Genomic DNA, 24,385 nt, shown 5'->3' with positions numbered 1-24,385 from the left:
AGGCAGGGGGAGAGTGTGTGTGAGAGAGAGAGAGAGAGAGAGAGAGAGAGAGAGAGAGAGACCACCAGCCCAGCGAGGACAAACTTGAAAGAAGCAGGGCATGCAGAAAAAGCTCCGCAAGACAACAGTGCAGCTGCTCGGCGGGTTTTGAGGCTACAGAGGCAGCAGAGCTGGTTGCGGATTACAATGATTGCCACAACTCAACAGAACATGACCACGGAGCTGGTATGTGTGCGTGTTTGTTTTTTATTTTTTTTATTATTTTTTCTCCCCATTGTTTTATCGCTACTTAGTTTTCGTAAGATTCAGAGCCAATGTGAGTGTGCGTGCGTGCATGTGCATGTGTGTCTGGTCTGTCCTGTGGGTGGTGGTGGTGGTGGGGGGGGGTGTTGAGTGCTCTGTTGTGCACCGGGGGAATTCCTCATGCATGCCCACAATACGATGACTATCGATTAATGTTTTAGCCCTTTCGTCCATTCAGAGTTTCTCGTCCAAATCAATCTTCTGGACACCCGGACTTCCGTGCACTGCGGTGCAGGCTGGTGTAGTAACTCGACGTCCAGAGCGTCTCACTCTTATCGCCTCGTCCGTCCCATCCAGACTTTTACGGCATAATATCTGCATCGGCAACAATTCTCGGGTTTTCTAATATTCAGATATACGAATTTGTCCCAGCAGACTGTCCCCACCAGCCTGGACCTGCACAGTGATAAAGGGGCTCAGACCCACAACCTGCACTGTGTGATTGATTATCCCTCTCCTGTGTAGGTGTATTGGCTATGAACGACTATGAACCATAATCTTCTGCTTATTGCTCACACTATTACCAGTCCTTAATGACACATGCATCTAGTCAAATATCTGTCACCCTCTCTAAATGATCATTTAACGCACCTCTCCTATTGAATTGTAACACACATGTAAGTTCCAGTGTGTTTTTTTTTTTCTGGTTTATTTAAAAGGCATTTCACCTCTTTTTTTATGCCAGAACTAACTTGTGAGAACACAATTTCAGATATTACATCAAGAGCAGTTATGGTAAAGTAGGCGGATTTTACACAAGATTATTGAGGCCACTAATGGCTTAATGTGTATAGAATTTTGAGATAATTACCAATGATTTAATATACAGTAATATTACTGCTAGACGTACCGCTAATAGACACTTTTTCATGACTAGTATCTATGCATTACTAACATACAGTGTTTCCTCCTGCGAATAAAACTTTCTCATGCACCATCTGACATTGTCCAGAAGTGTTAGCGTAGTTCCTCTGTTGGTCTACGGGACCGAGAACGAGTTTTTAAAATCCTGCCATGTCAACTAATTAACAGATGTTATCAGACCGTCACCCTTCCTGGGAAAGAGTCTCAGGCATGGTATCATTAGTAAACAGCTGCCCCGGTGGTGAGAGTCTTCGAGAGACTGAATAGAGCGGTTGTTATTAGATAAATTATGCCTAATTGGTATGTCATTTGAGTACAGTGATGTCTGACATTAATTGACCCACTAACCTTCAGTTCTTTCACTCACATGCTAATGTGATGGAATCTTAGTGAAACTTGTCCGAAGGCGTCTGTGTAATAATCCTGCAGCGTTATAGTCTCCTTGAAAGGGCCACACAGTGCTGCGGGGCGTACAGACGATCCATTTCCCGCAAATGTCGCAACATCTCATGTCACTGTCTCCGAGCAACATGCTTTACACAGAAAAACCATTGACGATGCAAATCACATTTTGCTCTTTGTCAATAAGGTTTATTTTTTTTCGCTGCTTCACTGGGTCGCAGATTGCCATGTGTGTCCCTGTTGGTGAGCAGATGCAGCGGTGTAGGGAATATTGTGGTTTGCTACTTGTTTCATATGTTTGTCTGTCATCATTTTAAACATGCCATACTTCGGACTCTGCAAAGTGAATTGCAGAGTCAATATAAATGTCTACACCTCTCGCTGTCACATCAAACTACAAAAGCAATATCACAGTTCCAGGCCACAAAACACAATACTTATGTTCTGGTTCAGTTAATCCCCGGCATTAAGGAAGAAAATAAAAGAGATTTAATTAGTTTTGTCAAATGCATTATTGTTTTAATTTTCATTCTCAACACTGAGTATGTGACAATGTGACACATCTGACACAGTGAATTCATATAGTGTATACCGTGAGAGTATTATACGCATCCTATTTGCCGATACAGTATTTCCGTGGAGTCTCAGCCTAGGGAGCAGTAACGTATTATTTCTCATATTTTACTGTAACTCTATATATCATGTTACCCACAGATCTCCCCCATGTGTCTTAGGGATGTTGCTTCTTTTCTCAAGGCAGAAACTCGGTCACTGTGAGCCGCTGGACATGCTGAGGAAAAAAATATCTCATGCAGAACCCTTTTGTACTGTAATTTTCTTATGCATGATGGGGAGCATGAAAAGAATAAGACAGTGGGGCAGCCTTGCAGCAGCAGAGGCTAAAGCGGCAGGTCTTTTTTTTTTTTTCCCACTGAGCCTTGGACTGCATTTTTCTGGCAATAGCCTCGAGGGCAAAAAAAATCTGCCCAGTTAGTTCCATATGGTGTATATACCACCTACTGCTTTTTAAACATAAGAAACACAAAGGGAGCAATGGTGCTGCAGTGAGTAGGAGCACATGAATTCCTGTGGATCTGATGAAAGATAGCCGAGATATGAATCAATATTGAGCTGTAGTATCTCATTACCACAGCTGCTTGGTTACCATTTATTCCGACCATGCCAAAGTTACAGCCTGCTCTAATGACGACCTTCATTTCAAATGAGGCACTGCGAGATATTGACAAGGTAATACGTACGTGGGTTACTGCTAATCTACAGCTTTCCCTTGTGAGCAATTAGAGTGAATCATTAAAAAAAGGGGCATATAGGTTATATTGAGGGCTGTATGTGTCTGCCAATAGTTCTCACCCTTCTAATGGCGGTGGTTATTTCGTTGATGCCTCTGCCAATGTCATGTGTGTAATAAACATCATTTCCTAATGTTAAAGGTGGGTATGGAGGTGTGCGAATCCAGAACCAGAATCCCTTGCAACAGCCTGCACTGGTTCCCTCATTCCTTGCATATGATTTAATGTTGGATTCTCCGCGCCTCAAAGACACAGAAGATGGAGTTAAGGAGGTCTCCTGAGCCTAATTTATGAATTCGTAGCACCACCTGGATTCTATACAATCTAGCTACGGTGCATGCTGTGCAGTTTGAGTAATTGTGTTTTGTGTGGCTTGCATTTTTAGTGTGCAGTTTCAATCAATACACTTGGAATCGTTTGATTTTGTGTGCAGTGCTCTGAGGAAAAAAAGGAGCCAGTTAGTTGGAATCTGTTTTTGTACAGTTTAATAAATGGTTCCAGTCTGATGAGTATGATTTTTTTTAAACTGAAATAGTAAAAAAGGCCAGAACAGGTCTTGGTATTCCACTTGGAGGTGTCATACTTTGAGAGAACCAGTGTTCAACACGGGGCGTCTATCTACAAGTCTCCTTTACAGCTGTATTCCCGCTATTAATTGTTTCCCTCTGGACCTTGTACAACTGTACACCTTATTGATTCTCTCTTTTGGTTGAGTGTAAATTCCCCGAGCTCTGTCGGCAAATGTGAGAGCTCTCTTTTCTCTTAAGCAGTGCTGCATGGTCTGCTAAAAAAAATCCTCTCGGGGGGGATAGCAGAGGGTTATCCATAAACATAGAGAACGTTGATTCGCGTTCTCCCACCCTTTGGTGTTTGACTGACACCTCATCTAGGCTTCTACTCCAGCTCCTATGGGATCAGGCAGGCTGAATAAAATTGAAGGCTCGCAGAGGAAGGTCTATGTGCGATTCATTTTTGATCTGGCCCAGCAGAAAACCGAGATATTCTGAGATTGATAAATTGAGGTATGCTTGTCCATCGGGGTGCCGAGTGAGTTACGTCAGGTGCGTCACACAGCCCAGCTCGTCACCTGTTCACCTGTGCCGGCAGATAGGGCTGCACTAGAGTCCCTCGTGCATCGTGAGCAGCGGCCAGTCGGCACCAGCGGCTTCGCCGGTGTTCGCTCTGGGGATTCTGCTCAGCGCATCTCTACCTCATTTGCAAGTGTGACAAAACTCCTCGTCCACACAAATGTGGGATTCTCCCTCTCCGTCTTAACAATGACGCGACATTAATTGGAAGTATTGTCTAATGTCTTGGCCCAGGGGAATGACAGGAGCTGTGCATCCCATTAGGAGGATGTTCAGCTCTCATGATGCGCACAGTAATTAGAGGGGGACTTGGAAATGAAAATACTGTGTGGTGGAATCAGTCAAGTGGAGGAATTTAATTTGAAATGTGTCTTTCTACTGTGAGATCCTGGAATCACAATTTAATTCTTTATAATATGTTTTATATGTAACCGTGATACATGGCCATTGCTATTCATGGATCCTAGTCTTACACAACATGTAACCGGGTTGTGTGTATGATGAGATTCAATTCAAACTTTCTTTCAAAATTGTACCTCTTCGGTCAAACAGAAAGTGCTGAAGGTGCAGTATGAGGCAGTATTGACTGTGTTCTACCAAAGCCTTCATAGACTACTGTAGGTTTCTTTATCTGATGGAAGGATTATAGTGGTTCACTGAGAGATTGGAGTGCTGAGAGGGCAGGAGAATGAGATAAGACCGCAGTGTCAGAAAGGCCAGTACATACACAGCCTTGGCATTCAATCACCCAGCTCTGGCCTGCACTCAGAGTTGTAACATCACTTAAAAGTTGTCCCTGCAAGTGCGACTGGTTGTGGTTTTAATTTGAACATGTTATAATACTGCAGCCAAAGGTATCTATTAAAGATGAGACCTTGGCAGGACTCCTGCGCTGGAAACCAGTCGAGATAAAGCGGACCTTGTATGTTTTCCACCCATCTCGAGTTTAAAAGTAAACCCGCTTCCTTTTAATAGGAGGTGAAAACCTCTGAAATGAATCGTCAAAAGTGATAAAAATGTGTATCAAGGATTAATGCTTACATAAATGACACTAGTAGCCATAAAATATCTTAAGAAACCCCACTGTTTCTGGTGCAACTGCAATGGCCTTTAATCTTCCGTTTCTGCAGAATTCACTGTTTCAATTTTCTGAAATTGGTTTTTAATACATTCAGACTCTAGTTATGTTAGTACACGGTCAGTTTTTCAGCACTGCAATATGCCAAGTGCCAGGAGCTTTGAGTTAGTCAGTGGAATGACAGTCTAGGGGGGTACAAAATTGTATGTTTGTGTGTTGGTATATGTGTGTGTTTTTCGATGTGTGTGTTTGTGTGTGTGTGTGTGTGTGTGTGCAGAGGAAGTGGCAGGTGGTGGTTTCAATGCGAGTGCGGCCACTAGCACAGACTCAGGGACAGCTGGTGTCACCCAGGCAGCACGGAGGAGCAGCAATCTTTTGACCAGTGAACCACAAAGACGCCCTCTTTCCGCTGTCTGCCTCCCCAAGGCCTTGAGGAAGGTGATCGGGGGCCAGCGAGGCTGTGACGGGTTACGCCAAAGGGCTGAGGAGCCCTAATGAAGGCTGAGTTTTATGGTTGCTCCGTGATTGAACTCTCAGACTCCAGCGGGCATGTGGCTCCAGCAGTGCCAGACACTCATTATGAGGGAGTGGAACAAAGCCTGGGAAAAGCACGCAATTGTGTTTAATTGTGACTGATACTGGTGCCGGCTTATTCCATCAGTTCCCCCTGATCGCATGCAGAGGGTATACAAGGACCTGAGCCTAAACGTGAAGTTCTGCTCTGTTGGCAACTGCAGCTTTGTCTATAAAGCACCGCATAGTTATATAGTGCTATCTTCTTGTCCTTTTTTTATTGCCTCGTTAACAACTTCATCCAGAGCCGTAGAATAAATCCCGATCCACCGAAGCATCTCTCTGCAGATTAAGTAGCTGACAGCTTTTTCTATAAAAGCACACTGTACATTCAGACACCTCACATCTCTTGATAACTTCACCCAACCCCCTTTGTTTTAGCAATATCACATGGCCCATCAGTCGCAGGTCAAATGAGGCAGGGGTGTAGAAAAATGATGGTGCGGCGAAAAATTGCTGCCGCAATTAACGTCTCATCTCTTAAATCGAACAATTTCATGCAGTTCTCATATGGGAAAATAGTGTAATTCAGCGAGGTCTCCTTGATACTGAATACTGGTCTCAATCCCCCCTGAGGCTCACTGTGCTGATTTGCCTCTCAGGGAAGAATTTCTGTGAGACTATGGAAATGAAGTAGCACTAATGTCCTCTTCTCCGGCTGTGCGCACATTCGTCACTGTGTTTGTGTGTGTGTTCCCTTCAATATCAGGACCTGGGGAGCACAGACGGTCCCCCGCGGAACTGGAAGGGCATAGGAATTGCCATGGTGGTGATCCTGGCTGTTATGTCTCTGGTCATTCTCTCTGTCATCCTCCTCACGCCTGGTAAGAATGTGGAAAAAGAGAAAAAGAAAAAGGGGGTGAGGAGCCGGAGCAGGGTAAAAGCAGCAAAGCAGAGAGGAGCTGTAATGTGGGGAATTGGAGGAATAGTTTGAAACTCTGGGATTTGGGTCTATTTACTTTCTGGTGGAAGGTAAGAAGAGAAGATCGGTTAGCTTAGCTTAGCACAAAGACTGGATACAGCTAGTCTGGCTCCAAAGGAAGTAAAATATGCTATTAGCGCCACTAAAGATAGCAAATTAACACTTTATACCTTGTTGATAAAAAAACGACAATTCGCCATTTTATTTCCTGGCTCTGGGCAGTTGCCAGGCAACCACGAAATAGTCTTGGAGAGATTATAACCCCTCCCCGCAAACAGCAATTTGATATTTTTCCACTTCGGTGTGTGTATGGATTAAACAAACAAGACAGAATGAATTTATTAGTGAGCTTTAGAGCTGCTGGCAGGTGGATTTTGTTGTCATTAGGCAGAGCCAGGCTAGCTACTTCCCACTGCCTCCAGTTTTAATACCAAGCTACATTCAATGAACATTTAACTATCATCCATAAAGCGAATATGAGTATTTTTTTCAAAATCTGAAGACTGAAACAGAAAAATAGGCCAGGCTGCAAAAATGCTGGGGCTTTGCTTGTCTATACACAGAAAAGAGTTTCTGATGAACTAACCCACTCGGTCTCTCTGCCCTTAAAGATGAATCTCACTTGTTACTCCGTTCGCATCTCACCATGGAGGATCTGGAAAGGGAGGAGTTCAAAGTTCACGACCCCAGCGTAGCATGGCTGAATGGTAAGGATCCCTGTTCTGACTCACAAATTACTCCTCTAATGATCTCACCTGAAACTGGGCCACTGGTTTGCAGACATAGCAACCATCTCTGGCTCTGCGGATTTAAGTCATCACTCTAATAACACAGGACCCTCTATCACTGAACTGTCTCAACCCTGTCAGAAAACGAGGTGGCTCTCCGCACCAGAGAGGGTCGCGTCCTGTCGTTCAGCCTCGACGGCAACCTCACCACGACTCTGCTGGACAACAGCTCCCTGGTGAGTTACAACACAGCTTATGAGGACAGAGGACAGGTTTCAGCCTTGATTGGCTCGTATCCAGGGACAGCCGGACTGGTTGGTTCAGCATAAAGGGAGGTGCTTCTAGACTGAGAGAAAGACAGGCTGTGGACTCCCACTGTTCCACATCCCGCAGCCGAGACACAAAAAAAAAAAGAGGCAGAGTGACAGCATCAGCTCATTTTCCCTCCAATCTGGCTGCTCTGTGAGCCCTCAACATGTGCCTTCAAAGAGAATTTTCCAAGCAAGGGCATCATTTTGAACACCGCCTCTGCACGACACTGACGGATTTATGTGGGTCATCGCCGAGGAGCTTAAAGCAGGGATGTGTTGTCAGGTTGAGAAGAAGTCTCTCTCCGCTGTTGTGAGGGTTTGTCGTCCCTGCTGCTGTCGATAATCCCAGAAAAAGATACCGTCTCGTGTGCACACCAAGAAGTACCTGGGTTCTCCCTGAATAAAGAATTCCTGAGATAATTTTAGTAGAAAATAGCGTCAAACTTTGAAATTAAGAGTCACAGTGCGTAACAAAAAAAACTTCATCAGTATATCACTTTTCAAAACCTGGGTTATAAAGTGCTTCACAGTTACAGCAAAAAAAAAGATAAAAGGCATCTGAATCAATATTTAATTCAAAGTCAAGCCAAAATGGTCAAATAGTACGAACAAATCAAAGCAAGGAAGCTTTAACAAAATGCCTCTTGAGAATAAACAGGTTTTGAGTTGAGATTAACACCCAACAGAGCTCGTTCCACTATGGGAATTTAGCAACACATACCCTGTAGCTTCTCATAACCTGAACTAGGGATCATAAGGTCTAAGGTGTCCCTTGTGTCCCACTGTGATTTACAAACTGGAATGTTTTGGTTATATGCCACTGGAAAAAGCGACACAGCTGCAGATACCAGGGCAAATGTTGTCATTTGAATGCGTTGTTCGGTAGGCGATCGCAGTTCAGCTTAGTGACCGACAACAGTGTAAAATGGGGCATTAATATTGCTTTAAATATAGCTGATACAACACCAAGAGGGATAACGTTTCATAATGTGGGAGTCAGGACGGCAAAAGCTGGATCGCCAGGAACAATCTGATGACTTGGGAGGCCTAATGGACATGGATGGTACCAGGAAAACCGCTGCTACAGCAAATCCTGGAGCCAAAGCGTGTAACACCTTAAAAGAAGGGTTTTGAATCCATAAATCAAAACTCATAAATTTGACATGAAGGGCAAAGTAAGTTGTGGTAAAGCCGGCACCAGTGAAATGAGGAAACGTTTTGGACCTTGGTTAGTGATGTACAGCAGAATTTTGAACCAAATGTCATTGTGCTACAGCTTTTTGGCTTTAAACAAGAATATAGTACATTACAATAGTCAAGATGTCAGGACACAGCACAATGGATGACTTCTTTGAGCTGTTGGAAAGGTGAGAAGGGGAGCAGTTTTCTTTTTCAACCTTATAAAATACACTGTCCCCTCTGTGGGACGCTTTGGCCTTTGTAGCACCGTTTTGGTCTGTACTACACTCAGCCATCACACAACCTTGACACATTATACATTTTTTGAGAGCTCTAAGCCTCCACACTCTATCTATGCAAAGCATTTCAAGATCCCCAAATCACCGCAACAGCTGTTGACACAGAATTAGTTCAGCCTTGTGGCTACGGCTCCGAAGTGTTTTCCGTACAAAAAGTGCTACTATACGCCCTATATTTCCTTTTTTATGGCAAAACAAGACCAACTTACATTTCTACCACGTTTGAGCCTCTTTAACTTTGGTTCAGCATCTCTTACAGACACTGACTTTATGGTTGTAAAAGTTATTGAGCCTCAACGGCATAATCACTTTTCAAAGGTGACCAGGGTTATGACTGTGCCTCTCTTTTCTCTTTCTATTAAAACACTCTGTATTCACTAAGTCACACAATCCAATAAATTCTAAAGGGTCTGATTTAAATCTCTGTAATTACTAATGCCAGGGTCCACGAACGAGTTTCACCCAGAAACACGTCACATTACAGAAGATTAGGATGCGCTAACTTCTGTTTCACTGTGACTTTGAGACAGTTATGTAAAACGGCCAGAGTTTGAAAGTTCCCCAGGTTTCACAAATAAAACAGGGCATCATTAGCATAGCAGTCATAAGAGAGAGAGCCAAACTGGCAGATTACGTGCCATAAAGGGAGCGTGTAAAGGGACACGTCCCAGAAATGACCCTTGAGGAGCTGCACAGGGCAGAAGAGAACAATCAGACACTTTGTCAGCAATGGATCCAAAACACCTACAGTTGGATAAATAGGCAGGAAACCACTGATATCCCATTCCACTTTCTCCAAAGGGGAGACCAACTGGATGTTGCTGATGAGGTGTTGTGTAATTTTGCTTTGTTTTTTTCCACAGGATCTGACCAGCACTAAATTCCAAGTGTCCGCAGACAAGACGTTTGTCCTCTTGGCATACAACATTCAACCGGTGAGTTTTCTTTGAATGCTAAGTTGACACAGATTGAGCACGGAAAGCACCGTCAAAAAAAGATATCCGGGGCTATAAATTATGCACTAAAATCAAAGACAAGCCGTTACTGCTCACAAACCTACACATGTCTGGCAGGCCACTAGGGGCTGCGAAACAACAGTGACATGCATTTTGATCAGAGCTCCGAAGAAGCAAAAGAGAGAAGGAGTGAAACATGAAGGAGAACGTACGTGTGTGCGCGCGCGCACTCGTGCATACGTGTCTTTCTGTGGTTGTGTGGACATATTTTGGTTTGCCAGCATCATTGAAAGGACATTTTGACCATTTGTGATTAACGTCGGGGGAAAGGGGGCTAGGAAATGCGTTATGTCAATGAGTGTCCTCACAGCTATAGAAAGACCGACGCGTGTGGGTGTGCTGATTTCTGCTACTGCAGCAGTCTGTAGCTCTATAGCACCGCCTGCCAAGTGACTGGGGTAACATATGGGGGGTTGAATATTTAAACTGGCTGATGGCGGAAGGTGCAGCGGGTTGAGGGAAGCTTAGAGTGAGTGATCAGTGCGAAGTGGTTGGCAAGGGGCAGGGGGGATCAAGGGGGAGGAAGAGGTGAGGTTGGAGCTGCGGTATTGAGATCGCCCTGCTGGTTCGGCGGGGAATTCTAATGAGCTGACGAGAACCACGACGGCGGGGGGGTTTCAGATAAGCGTTGGGGTTTACAAAACACAGATCTCTTGCTCCCTTTACTTTAGCACCACATAGCTGGTTTCCTCCATCCCCCACCAGCCGTCTCACTCTGCAAATACCCGTACCATTAATAAATTGTTAGGTCTTTCCTCAAAGGGCAGGCAAGATGTGTAATGTGCAAATAATCGGCGAAGGAAGAAAACAGAATTAGGAGGAAATGAAAGGCCTCAGCACATTTCCTTTGCATTTCTATTTAAAATTTGAGGACAGATTTGGCCGCTCCGTCGCACTGTCGCTCGTTCTGTCTGTTCTATCCCTCTGGGTTTTCTTTAGAGAGACCTGCTTTTGCTCTAATCACGGTGTATCATGTTTTCTGTGTGTGGGGGGGAACGAATGAGCCTGTTGCTGTGTTACAGCGTTCGTCACAGTGCATCCTAACTGAATTATTAAGCGGTTAACATGCAGTCAATCGGTTTTCAGATATCTCTGTAGAGAAAGGGCTCAGATATTTGCCCAGTTTGTGGATTGCTTTGGTTGATTTGTGCCATGTCATTAGCATACTGCCTTTGATATCAGGAATCGTCTCTTCTCATCTGTACGCTCAGTGTGTCTGCACACTCGAGGAAATCAGAGGCAGTGGGCATGCCACCTGGAATCTTTTGTATATTTAGAAATGTGATATGGTTGTGCGAACATGGTTGGCATTATTTGTGCATGAGAGCTTTTCCTCCATTCTCCCCTTCTTTCTAGGTCCCTCTTTCTCTCTCCCGCTTCATCTTCTTCACTCTCACTTTTGTCTGTCTATCTCTGGGGGGGGGGGTTTGTGCTGACTGAAGCAGTTTGCGACATGCGCCCCGCTTCGCTGTTCGGAAGAGGAGCGGCACGCCGCTGAGAGTGGCAGAGAATGAGAGAGAAAAACAGAGAGAGCAGTGGGGAAAGCCAATAGTGATGGACGGGAGAAGACAATGGAATATGCACCATTTTCCCTTAGATACACTCCCCAGTCGAAATCAGTCAGATTTTGTATTAGCTCTGGAGGCTTTAGGGAAGGTTCTGTGCCTGGTGGGTGAAAAATAAATGGGTTTTGATTAGAGGGTATACACAGATGTGAGTTAGGGATTCGGCCACATAGGAACAAGATAAAGCAGATTTCCTACAGGAAAACGTTTCTCTTCAGAGCCCGTTTGAATTACGCCGGGCTCGTGTTTGTGTTTGCGAGAGGAGAAAAGCAGACAGAGAAAACCTATTTATTTTTAAAAGAGTAATGGCGAGATAGGTTAGAGGAGATGGAGGTTTTTTTGGGTTGATGAGCAGAGTCAAGTGGAGGTGCCTGCCAAGGCAGTCCAGTTTAGGGACAAATGAAATGCCGAGGGGATTGTGCGTGCACTCTGCACCAAACGCGGATGGATGTCGGTATCAAAGGCAGTGCATTGTGGGGCTGCTAAGACATGCTTGTGAGGCAGGAACAATGCTGAGAAGGAAGGATGCTATTATGTCTATTGTGTCGAAAAGATCCAAATACCTCTGCTCATGCAAAAGGGTGTTGTAATCTGTATATATTTTTTTTCATGTTATCCCACGCTATCCCTTTCGTGTTCTTCTGTGTTCTTCTGTGTGTTGTGCCCCCCCCCAAAATAAAAACGTGTTGGCAGCATGGGCTGAGGAGGAGGGCAGCCTGTAAAGGGGGATGATGAGCGGAGCAATCTGGAGGATTTATGACATGGCGCTGGCAGCCACAGTAGCGTTCACTCTGCCGCCCTAAGACAGATGCGCTCACTCTCTCTGTTTATCACACAGACGCACAAAAGCACACAATAACGTACAGCCCCCGCCACCGTTTTCATGATGTTAAATCATGAGCAGAATCTCTGGGTTCCTTAACAAATCATCAATGGCTGATTGAACATGGTGGTCATGGCAATGCTGCCCCCTTTGGTCTCGGAGAGTAATACTCCCTGTAACTCAAGATCAGCCCCCGTTGTGTGACGATTACCTGTCAACTCTGGCCTGTCAGCAAGTGACTATGCCCTCTCTGCATCCTCTACTCACTTCCTGTCTTTGTTTCTTTCTCCCTATCTCCCTCCCTCACGTTTTCCTCTAGCGTTTGACCAATTCATTCCTTCCTCTTCCTGTTCTTACAGTTATTTTCTGTCGAAACAAAGCTCTTTTCCTGTAGACCCTGTATCACCTCATGCTCAGGCTTTACACCGCAATCAGATTTCAGATTCATTTAGATAGCCTTAGAATTTATTTCCCCTCCTCTACCCCTGCAGCTTTAACCCTGTGTCACTCCATCCATGCATTTTCTAAAAACCGATAAACAACACAGAAGAGGAAACCAATTTCACTGCTATGGGTTCTGTATAGAGGATGTGACATTTAATTTCTCTAGGTACTGGTTTCTAGGAGGCTGAGGCTTTCAGAGGCCTCTGGGCAAATGGCCCCGCTTCCAACCCTTTGCTTGAAACAAAAAGAAAAAAGAAAAAAAGAAGAAGCTAGAAATCAATATAATTCGTAGAGCTTATCAGGTAATGCTGCGATCGATTTGCGGTTAATACACAGACGCACAAACGCACACATTCATTGATCCTACTCCCTTGGTCATCTTCAGCGTGTTAATTTAATTATTCACCAAACTGCTGATGCTCGTGTCAGGGTTGCGACAGAGTTGCCAACCACAATAGATCTCAGTGGGAAGAATATTAGCTGTAATGATGCTATTTAATAGGATCGTCTGTCTCGGTTTCTGTGTTTTTCTTCCCATTGTCATGTCGCTGACGTTGTCTCTTTCACTCAGTCTTAAGTTAAGATCCCTGTGATCCAAATGTCTGCTGTTCAGATGTGATCTCAATAATAATGTAATATGGATTAAATTGCTGCCAGCGGTTTAATGATCCATATAAATTAAGTCCATAGTACTAAGCTGTGATTGGCTCAGTGACAATCAAAGCATTAATAAAATACTGGGTCTACTGAAAATGACCACACATACAGATACTTAAAGTATGAGACACATTGTTACAACTGCTTTTTAGCTGAAAAAATTACATTGAATTGTTTTTTTACCATCTGTCAATAAATTGATTTTGATGAATATTCGCCTTTCTAATTTTGTAGCATAACTGTGTGTTGCTGCCCCTTTTTTGAAACAATAAACCATTTGATGCAGTAATAAGATGTCAGAGAATGCAAACACAGCCTCCTGTTGCTTATTGCTCAACTGTAAGATCGGCCACAGCAGTGTCCTTCATAACCTGTGTTTCATTTGCCTTTAACTTTATTTATACATGTGTATGAGCATGTGTGAGCAGTAAAATATATGCGGTGTCATCTAAGTGTGGCACACTTGTGTGCATGATATCCTCTACCTTTTTCAGGTGTTCTCACAGTCCTTCACAGCCTCCTATGCTATCTACAGTGTGGCTAATGGGTAGGTGGAATCGTGAATGCTAATGCATGGGCTGCACTGGGCATGAGTGTTACCAATGCAAGCAGACCCGCAGATTGAAAAACGTCCCCCAAAGCGTGTCTCATCGAATCAGAACCTCATATTTCTGTCAGACATGCATTCATTCGTCAGTGTTCTTTCCTGGTTCCACATCCCAACGTAAGGTTTGTACTGTACTTCAGATTTCACTGCCTGAGATTCATATTCCGCATTATATCCGTGGAAAAACTCTGCTGTAGCTGTGGATGATCCCTGGAACTTCTGACGAGTGGTTCTGGAAAGGATTTCAGGAGGACACGCGATATTAACCGTTGCCTGAATGTGCCTTGGAGAAAAAAGGTCTGCCTATCCAGAGGAAGCAAAAAGTGCGGCTTAAAATATGGAAAAAGAAAAGTTGCACTCTTGCATGAGCCAGCCCCATTATCTGTTTTGTTTTCCCTCTACTGCATCTTGCTCATTTCGTCCTCACAGTACAGTATCTCTCTCAAGGCCGGGGCATGGATTGGACATCAGAGGGGCTGTAAACAGGACAGTCGTCCCTAATGGAGGGCTTATGTTGTGAGTTTTTGTGTGTGTCCCAGGGATCTGCTGGAGCTTAACCCTCCGGAGAGGGAGAGGGCAGTGCTACAGTATGCTTCCTGGGGGCCTCAGGGCAACCAGCTGGTAAGCCACTTTCTCATTTACCTGATCGATGTGCTGTCATTTGCATCAACTGTGCCTGTCAGTATAATAAGAAGATTTTCTCAACCTTTTCAGTCTATAATAACACTGGCTGTTTATGAATGGCCTTCATTCGACATAATTTTCATAAAGATAACATCAATGATACCATCTCTGGGTCATTATGAAAAGACCTCCAGCGTAGAGTTTATTGCAGTGACTGTGCTGCTACAATGGGTTTGCTTTACACTCAGTATATAATTCATCTACCTCCCCTGTAATGTAATTTGCCTTTGCCGCTATGTCAGTGCTCATCTGTAGCACATTAACTGGCAAGTAAAGATTTATTGGCTCTTACCCATGTGCGTGCTGGCTGCGAAGATTCATTCGCTCTTGAACGGCGTCCGGCGCTCAATTCAGGCAGCCAGCGATGGGGCCTGCAACCATACTGTCTTTGATAATGGATTGGCACTGTCTCTCCTTGCTGCTCATGCCAGGCCTTTGTGTTTGACGGCGATATCTACTACAAACCGAGTGTGACCAGCGAACCCCTGCGTCTCACAACCACTGACCAGGAGCAGAATGTGGTGAATGGGCTCTCTGACTGGACTTATGAGGGTAGGATGTCTTCCAGCTTCTCATGCAAATCTGCAAAACCAAGTTGACAGCTATAACCAATATAAAAGCGGAAATTATGGTTTGTGTTTGGCATTAAAGACTGTCACTGTCTTTTAAAACAGAGGAGGTACTCTTGACGTATGTTGCCCACTGGTGGTCCATGGACGGGGCCAGGCTGGCATACCTCAGCGTCAACAACTCTGCCACACCTGTGATGGAAATACCTCACTTCTTAGGTGGTCTCTATCCCTCCAATGTGCTCTTCCCCTACCCCAAGGTGAAAACTGGTTAAAAGAGGACTAAGAGTCTACAGCAACACTAGGGGCTCTGTAATGAGGCTGCACAGTGGTGCTTTGATCTGAATCCTCATATCCGCATGCAAACGTGCTCACAGTTGACAATGCTAACACGCTTAAGTTTAGTAGGCGTAATGTTTACCATGTTCACCATCTTGGTTTAGCATGCTAGCATTTTCTAAAGCTGGTCATTCTTTATGAAGGTATTTGGTCATAATTTGGACAAATTAACATTTTGACTTGACGATGGCTCAGGGGATCACCGAAGTGATTACGGTTCATCGGGAGGCGGACATGAACGTCTCCACCAAACTTCATGGCAATCCATCGAATAGGTGTCGAGACATTTCACCAACAAACAAACAAACCAACAAACTGTCAACCTCGTGGTGACGATACAGGAAAAGTCAAGGGATCACCAAAGTCTTTAAGATGCACCGTCTGTTAACAATGAGTGTCTGTACAAAATCTGGTGCCAATATATATTTCAGTCTGGACCAAAGTGGTGGACCGACAGACCGACATTGCCATTGCCGCTAGTGTGGCTAAAAAGATTTGCTAAAATTTACACGTGTTTTTATGAGTTGGTCTGATATCTTTTTCTCTTTCCGATCAAAGGCTGGCTCGAGCATCCCATCCGTCAGTCTGTTTGTCGTGAATCTTTATGGCCCTGCTCACACTCTGGAAATGATGCCTCCTGACTCCCTCAGGGCCAGGTAGTATATCTTTGTGAATGTAAAAGCAGAATAAAGCTTTAAGACTTTAGACACCGCCTGTCAGAAATTATTACGCGTCGCAATTCCTCTCCCCTTCACTACTTCTCTCCCCCCGTTCCTTCTTGACCACTTTTCTGCATTGCCTCTTCAGAGACAGCTACATCTCCATGGTGACTTGGATCAGCAGCACCCGGCTAGCAGTGCGTTGGCTGAATCGTGCCCAGAACCAATCAGTGCTCTGCGTGTGCGAGGCCACCACAGGGGCGTGCTCAGAGGTGAGCAGTCATCAGTCGTTCCACATTAGTAATCCAAACGGCCCTCGGCGCAATACACAGCTTTAATAGAATTTTTGCTTCTTTTACACAGTGTTGGGAGCTAGGATTGATTTCCTTAAGCTCTCAAATCTCTACTGGCTGGATTAATATTTAAGGTCATTTGCGGCATTAGGAGAATTTTAAATGATTTATTGCAGTATTTTATTGCTTGTTCCCCTCTTGTAGGTCCTCACAGATTCCAGTTTACCAATTGCCAGTTATTTATTAATGCTATATTTAATAAATAATAACCTTTACAAGTTTTATGTATACAATGCTATTTAAATTAGCTTTAGATTGTTGATGTAAGTACATTTTAAATGGTTTGACTAGTACATTTCTCTATATTTTATGATTTTATATCCATAGAAATACAAAATGGCCATGGACATAATGCAAAACCAACGACAGGTAAGTCTTGCTCATGTTTCACAAAGTCTGTCTACACCTCTTTGCCACTACAGTCCTTTTTTCTGACTTGATACTTTCCTTCAACAGGACGTGCCATTGTTTTCAGCGGATGGCTCTGTGTTTTATACAATCCTGCCAGCGAAGCAGGGCGCTCGTGGAGAGTTCCACCACATCGCCGGTATTTCAGCCCAGGTCAGTTGCGGGGCTGTTAACTTTTACTCCTTCGTGTCATCCTTGAATAATTGATGACAAAAGCAATTGTTAACATTTCAACAAGGGTCACATAAAACCGTGTGTGATTACGAATCTGTTTTTTTTTCACAATCTCCTCCATCTCTCTCATCAGCAAAGCAATTTAAGTTATTTTATTTTTTCCCTTAATTATATAATTAACAGAAACACCATTTTTATCGAAGCAGTCATTTCACTGATTAATATCTTCGTGGTCCTTTGCCCTTTACAATTCGGAAGGAATTCAGTCTATCTCAGTTTAACAACTTGTTTAACAACCTCTCATTAAAGAATAAAATATATTTGGCATGAAAGAGCATGTGGTTTATAGTTGTTTGGTTGTGAAGTCCCACACCTTTGGGCTCACGCAAACCATTAGTGGCTCTGGATTAAATCCAGAGTTTTCTCTCCTGTGTCTTTCTGACTTCAGTCCCAACATCAAAATGAAAAAAATCATTAAAAAGTGCTTTTTCTGAACCCTCCCCGTAGCCACCCTCATTTAATTTAACTTTATGAACCTATCTTCATCCTCTGACACACACTTGCTGTACCTATTTGTATTCTGTATATTTGCCTGCTTCTACATTCCTCTCCATCTCTGTTCCTCTGTGTAACGCAGCCTGCCATCCCGTCTGTCCCTCCTCGCTTCTTGACATCGGGGAGCTGGGACGTCACCTTGCTCTGCGCCCTAGACGAGAAGGCTGGAAAAATGTATGTGAGAGCCACAGTGTGCGCAGCAGGGTTGAATCACCCTTCAGCTCCTCACTATGAATATACAAGTTGAGTAGAACAGTGCCCATCATTAAAAGGATCATCTCTTGCTGTAAGCAGAGAGCAAATTCTAGACACGTCGCCTGCTGGAGAACAAATCCCTTCCTTAGGTCAGACTCTGGGTGGATGGTACACATAAGATTGTCTATTAAAAATAACTAAAAATGCCATTTTAACATGTAGCCTTGATCTCAGTTTGAAAATGCCCAAGGAAATGGCTTTGACTCTAACTTTTTCTTGTGGTAATATATTGCCACGGAAGAAGACAAAGGACTGCTTACACTCGACAGAAGCAGATTATTGCTTAAATCTCTCTTTATCCTGCTGGGGGATGGAACCCCTCACGAACTGAGGTGTGAGGATCACAGACAATCAATAAGAGTCAATTGTAGAACCAGACAGTTGTTTTCAGTCCCAAAGCCCACAGGTTGACACTGCTCTTTGCCTCCAGACAAGTTATTCTGTCTCACAATACTCTACTTAAATTTGCATAGACGTGGATAGGCAACAAACCAATACTGTGATGTACTGCTCAAATGTTTGAAATCAGCATCACTAATGCTTACTTACAAATTAAACAAGATACAAAGCTGATTTTCGAAACACGCTGAATTATGTAAATATGTGTAAATAGGTTCTTGTCATGAATAATTGATATCCGGAATAATGAAGATGAAGTTTAGATACCCAGAGGTGATTTGCGGTTCTTTGACAGTGTTGAGTAACTTTGCTGTGTCTGTGGTTCGTTTTGACTCCTCATCAGCTATTTCCTGAGCACAGAGGAATCCAGACAGAGCAGACACCTTTACAGGTAAGCATGTTTCCCAGCAAAAAAACGGACGAATACTCCGATGAACACACATTCTTATACAATGCTATAAACAGATATTTACACCCTCACTAAGATACGATGTCTTGTGGGCTGTGGAGTTTTCGGTTTTCTTATTTGCTGTGTTTTAAATCTTAAAACAATCTCTTGATTCCTTTTTTGAGAGCTGCTCACTTTTCATTCAGTCAGACTTTAATCCTTTATCGTGTCTGCATTATCGGTAACTTTCACCTGCTCTAGGCACTAGGTGAAAACTCTAGAGAATCACCAAAGTCATTAGCATTCACCCTATGGACACCATGGATATCTGTACCCAATTGCGTGGCAATCCGCCCAATGGTTGTTGGGATATTTCGCTAAAGAAACAAAAATTTCAACCTCATGGTGGCGCTGGAGGAAAAGTCAGGGGATCAACAAAATCAGTAGACTTCCTCCTTTGGATAATGTGAATGTCTGTACAAAATTTCGTGGCAATCCATCCAATAGGTGATTTGATAATTCAGTGTGGACCGAAGTGGAGGGCGGGTGTCGCCATCCCCAAAGCAATCGGAAGAGTAACTGCACACTAATGTGTTGATGTGTGCATCTTTATTGTTGTGCGCTGCTCATGCTCATTCATTTATAACAAAACAAAAAAAAAAAGAATAAAAAAACAACTCGGAGGACAAGGAGCTTCTGTGCTGTTAAGACTTATAGTCCCACCTGTGATAAACACACTTGCCTGTTCCCTCATCTACCTCCTAGGGTTTGTATCTTTTTATTATCTGACAAAGCTTCGGGCTTCGGAAGATTGCTTGTTTGAGCCCGGTCTGTGATTAATCCTGTATGATATTCGTAAGCAGTGGAGTGGAGAGAGACTTTCAGAGACTTGACATCGCCTAACAGAGCAATCTATATAATGGGTTTTATGTCTAACCTTACTGAACCCCATTTGTTTCCGAAGAGTCAGCTGCCTGAGTAGTTTGTCTCTAGACACGGACACTTTTTCCTTATATCTTGGCAAGTTGACCCTCCCCTGGCGCAAATCAAACCACGTTGGACTGTCCTGGTCTTCTCAAGCGTGGTCGGTAACCCGATTCTTTTATTTCCAAGTGTGGACCTGGATGGAGATTTTCAGCGCCGCTGCATCTCCTGCGACCTTATAGATGGATGTCGCTTCTTTAAATCTGAATTCAGCCCCAGTCAAACCCACTTCACCCTCTACTGCTTAGGTAAACGAGACGCACGCACATGCACGCACACACACACACACACGCACGCACGCACACACATACATAATTGCAATAAATACGAAAGCATTACGCTGCTTGGACAGTTGGTTTCATAATGTTGTCTTTTGAAAACATCCTCCAGGCCCTGGAATCCCTAAGGTGACAGTTCACAGTACAAAGGACCCCTCCAGTGAGTGTTACATCTTCTTGTAACTCTAATGATGTACTGACACACACACACACACACACACACGCACAGATGCACACATGCACACACATAGGCCGTCTGCAGTGTCCTATGACAGCCTGCAGAGTGCGATATATTCAAATAGACTGTGGATTCATTCATTTCCTGCTTGTGAACACTGCCCTCTGTCTGTGGCTCTCAGTTAGAGCCGTTTACATGGAGATGATGGATTTGCTCCACAACCTGATGGGCAGACAGTGTCTGTCTTGACGTTTGGGATGAAAAATAAAGCAGAGTGCTGTTTTATCTCCCGTAGGATACTTCGTCTTGGAGGATAATAGCCCTCTGTCTAAAGCCCTGGAGGACAAGAGGCTCCCCGAGACTCTGTTCAGGACACTCCCAGCAGACAACCATGGTACAACAAAGAAACCACTTGCTATATATATATATATATATATATAATATATAATATAATATAATATAATTTTTTTTTTCTTCCGAATTTGCTCTCACTTTTTTAAGTAGCTAAATGACATGGTTATGGTTACATGTAGGATACTGGCCACACAAATACAGTCACAAAGCATTCACAGATCACCTTCAGCGCCTTTCTCAAGCAGTCAGACTATATTCAGCGGCAACGGAGCGTTCGCTGTAGGTATCTCAGGCTGGAAGGCACAAAGATAGTTAAGTAGTAACCAGAGCAATCATTTCTTATATTTGGTGATTAGATCATTAGCGTGAGTCATGTGTCAGTGTGGTTGTGAATGTTTTTTCATGTTTTGTTGTTGTTGTTGTTGTTGTTCAAATTAAGGATGAACTTTTTGATGGTCTTTTTTTCTGTCCTTCAGAGGTTCTGAAGTATTTCAGGCAGAGGCTCTTACATCTAGGAGTAATCCTAACATGTCTACCAACAGTTGACCTTATTCAACCCCTGTTTGCTTTCCTTAGATCTCCACCTGAAACTATCTCTACCTCAGGGTTACGAGGCCAACCTGCACCCTCTCCTCATCATTGTGTAAGTAAAACTGAACAAGCACGCTAGACGACAGGGCTGTTTAATGTCACCTATGATCCATAGCCTTTTTCTAACAACTGTCGCCACACAAGCTGATCCTGTTCATCTTGTTGCTCAGAGACGGCTTACCCGGCAGTCAGTCAGTGACGGAGGAATTTGCCCTCGACTGGCCTCAGGTCCTCTCCAGCACACAAAACGTGGCCTTGGCCTGGGTGGACGGCAGGAGCGGGGTTGGCCGTGGACAGAAGACCGCTGCTGTGGATCCACGCAAGCTTGGCTCACTTAGAGTCAAAGATTATCTGGAAGTTGTGGAGTCAGTGCAGTTATGCAACAACAGAAGGCTTTTTGATTGACATGTGAGAATAAAGCCTATGAGTTGATAATGTGTTTTATGATGTTTACACAGGCTGTTGATGCAACTGCCGTACATTGATGATCATCGGATGGCCCTCTATGGCAAGGTTACAGCATTTGTTTCATTTTTAAACTGAGTTACATTCTATTGAAGCCGTCAAAGCTATCGCAGGCTTTGTTTGTTTTAGCACTTTTCTGTTTCCCATTACAGGCATTCGGTGGATATTTAACTCTGAAGATGTTAGCTGCAACAGATAAGCTCTTTCAGTGCACAGCAGCTGTGGCCCCAATCACTGACTTCAGGCTTTATAGTGAGTTGCATTCATGTCTTCAAATATACATACAGTGAGGCCATGGAAATTGTGGTGAAACAGAGACAAGGTTGATGGATTGGAGTAAAGGTTATTCCACTGTTTTCAGGTGCTGCATTCTCAGAGAGATATCTAGGCCTTCCAGCAAAGGAGGAGCACGCTTACTCGGTGAGGCTCTAGAGCTAATGCTCTGAACTCATTTGTTCAGGTGTAAATCGTTTCAGTCATTTAATAATAATGGTTGTGGATTTACACCCAGTTGCAAGTTTACTACCCAGAACTAACGCGGTTTAATACAGCAGTCCACCAATAAATCCTGTCTTCATGATGGTTATAATGTTCGGTTTCTGTTAAAACCGTTTCAGAGGGGTCTCAATTCAACTTTATAGTCGTTTTAGCAGTTTTAGTTTGTGGTGCAGTTGAATTGTATTGTGTTATACTTAGAGATGTTTCTAATCGTTCGTCCACTCCGTTTATGTCAACGGGGGCAGACTGATCAATAGAAAAACCGCTCAGTATAATGCAATACAGTTCAACCGCACCACAACATACAGCCACCAAGATGACCATAAAGTTTCATTAGCACATCTCTAAGACAGTTAAAAAAAAAAAGAACATTAAAACTTTTATGAAGGTAGGATTTATTGTAGGGCTGTTCTGTTGGACTGCACTATTTTTAGCTAGAGAGGATAACCTAATAAAGCACTCATATTGTAATCGTGTATCTTTTCAGACTGCCTCTTTGCTGGAGGAGGTTAACAAGCTGAAAGATGAGAATTTCCTTATTGTACATGGAACTGCAGATGGTGAGATTTTGTCAAATTTTCTGCTGACTTTTGGAGTTCACTCTTAGGTTTATTTTTCACAGCCCTATTTTCAATGTATGTTATGTGCTTTTGGCCAAAGCGAGGGTGCACTTCCAGCACAGTGCTGAGCTCCTGAGCCGACTGGTGAAGGTGGAAGCCAACTACTCACTGCAGCTGTACCCAGACGAGGGTCACATCCTGAGAGAGCCCCGCAGCATCCAGCACTTCCAGCGGACAGTGGTGAACTTCCTGCAAACCTGCTTGAAGCACAGCATTCTCCTAGATCCCATAGAGGACGAAGAAGAGGAAGATGACTGAGCCCAGAGTTTCCCTTTCCTCCTTCTGGAAGGACTCTCTTAGGACTGTATGCCATCTTATGCATTACCTTGGGTTAGATTACCAGGCACAAGAGCACAGGAGTGGGGACCAAACACATCAGATCACCTCCTACGACGTCTGGAAAAATTGATGTACTGTATACTTTGTTGCACACAATTATTTCTGTTCTTCTATATGTTTGAAACCCTGTTTGTTTACAAAATACACTTGAGATGATGTGGTATAGAAAGCTACTGACTCTGCTAAACGTTTACAAAGATTTTGAAACATGCATGTCGTAATGACTGCATGATGTGGATTAGTTTACACTGCATTTTCTGTTTTTTGCAGGTTTTAAATATCACCCATCAGGGTTCAAAGTGCAAAATCTGCCGAGAGCTGGGAACACACGAGAAGACTTAAAAATCCTTACTGATGCTATGAGAGGACTCAACCTTACACATTTAATGACTTAATAAAATACCCAAGCTTTTCCATACTATAGATTTCTGAATAAACCAGGTAAGACTAAAGGATCACATTCAGATTTATGCCGATTTCAGCCATACAAAATCCAACAATTGGGTCAACTCTGATACAAGAGATTTGAATCCTAAACTAAAAGATTAACATGCAAACTGGTCCTACTGGTCTCTGGCCTGGGCAGACTCTCCCCAATCTTTAAGATGTCTTTGTAAAATCTGAGTTAATTTGTACAGTGTGTTCCCAGCTTCAATAAAGTCAGATGAAGCATATGGATCATTCTAAATGTGCCAAATACATTTTGTGGATTTTATCCACTGTGTTTTTTTTTTTTGGCATTATTATAAGAATGAGTATGCAACTGAAACTATTTACACCACAAGCTCCAATTCAAGAAATATTGCAACTTCTATGTAGGTCTATCTGTGTACTGTATTAGGAAGTACAGTATGTTTCTGTTTCTACACATCTTCGCATTTGAATCATTTCTTGTGTATCGCAAAAGGAATTAATTATCTAGACAAACTATTGAACCATTATGTTACAGTCCACAAAGGAAGTGGGTTTGACCATCAAACTATCAACCAAAAAATACTGGTAAACTGCATGCAGTTGATTTGAAAATGAATGCCCTTGACTCTAGACAACCAGCTACTCCTTTTTTCCAACAGTCCTTGACAATAAAGTTTGAACATCTTGTTTTATAGCAAGATTTATTTTGGTT

The 24,385-nt window shown here is 43.4% G+C and overlaps 1 protein-coding gene across 3 annotated transcripts; it reads left to right on the top strand.

Annotated features, from left to right (window-relative positions):
- The first annotated feature begins 78 nt into the window (after positions 1–78).
- On the top strand, positions 79–24,338 carry LOC120804306 (inactive dipeptidyl peptidase 10). Of its 3 annotated transcripts, XM_040153690.1 has the most exons (25): positions 79–225; positions 6,328–6,442; positions 7,152–7,247; positions 7,410–7,504; positions 9,921–9,992; positions 14,057–14,109; positions 14,709–14,790; positions 15,285–15,405; positions 15,528–15,682; positions 16,320–16,417; positions 16,569–16,692; positions 17,101–17,142; positions 17,230–17,334; positions 17,993–18,084; positions 18,908–18,955; positions 20,066–20,184; positions 20,327–20,374; positions 20,688–20,786; positions 21,323–21,389; positions 21,508–21,702; positions 21,796–21,850; positions 21,955–22,054; positions 22,164–22,222; positions 22,788–22,860; positions 22,961–24,338. In XM_040153690.1, the coding sequence occupies exons 1-25, from the start codon at positions 187–189 to the stop codon at positions 23,176–23,178; spliced, it is 2,370 nt and encodes a 789-aa protein (XP_040009624.1). In that variant the 5' UTR covers positions 79–186; the 3' UTR covers positions 23,179–24,338. The 3 variants fall into 3 exon arrangements, with proteins under 3 accessions (XP_040009624.1, XP_040009621.1, XP_040009623.1); XM_040153687.1 differs by lacking the exons at positions 14,057–14,109; positions 14,709–14,790; positions 15,285–15,405; positions 15,528–15,682; XM_040153689.1 differs by lacking the exons at positions 79–225; positions 6,328–6,442; positions 7,152–7,247; ... (1 more) ...; positions 9,921–9,992; positions 14,057–14,109 and adding an exon at positions 14,270–14,466.
- The last annotated feature ends 47 nt before the right edge of the window (positions 24,339–24,385 follow it).

The sequence above is a fragment of the Xiphias gladius genome, chromosome 18 (genome assembly GCF_016859285.1).
Source record: "Xiphias gladius isolate SHS-SW01 ecotype Sanya breed wild chromosome 18, ASM1685928v1, whole genome shotgun sequence".
NCBI lineage: Eukaryota > Metazoa > Chordata > Actinopteri > Istiophoriformes > Xiphiidae > Xiphias > Xiphias gladius.
This window is presented reverse-complemented; position numbering and strand designations above follow the sequence as displayed.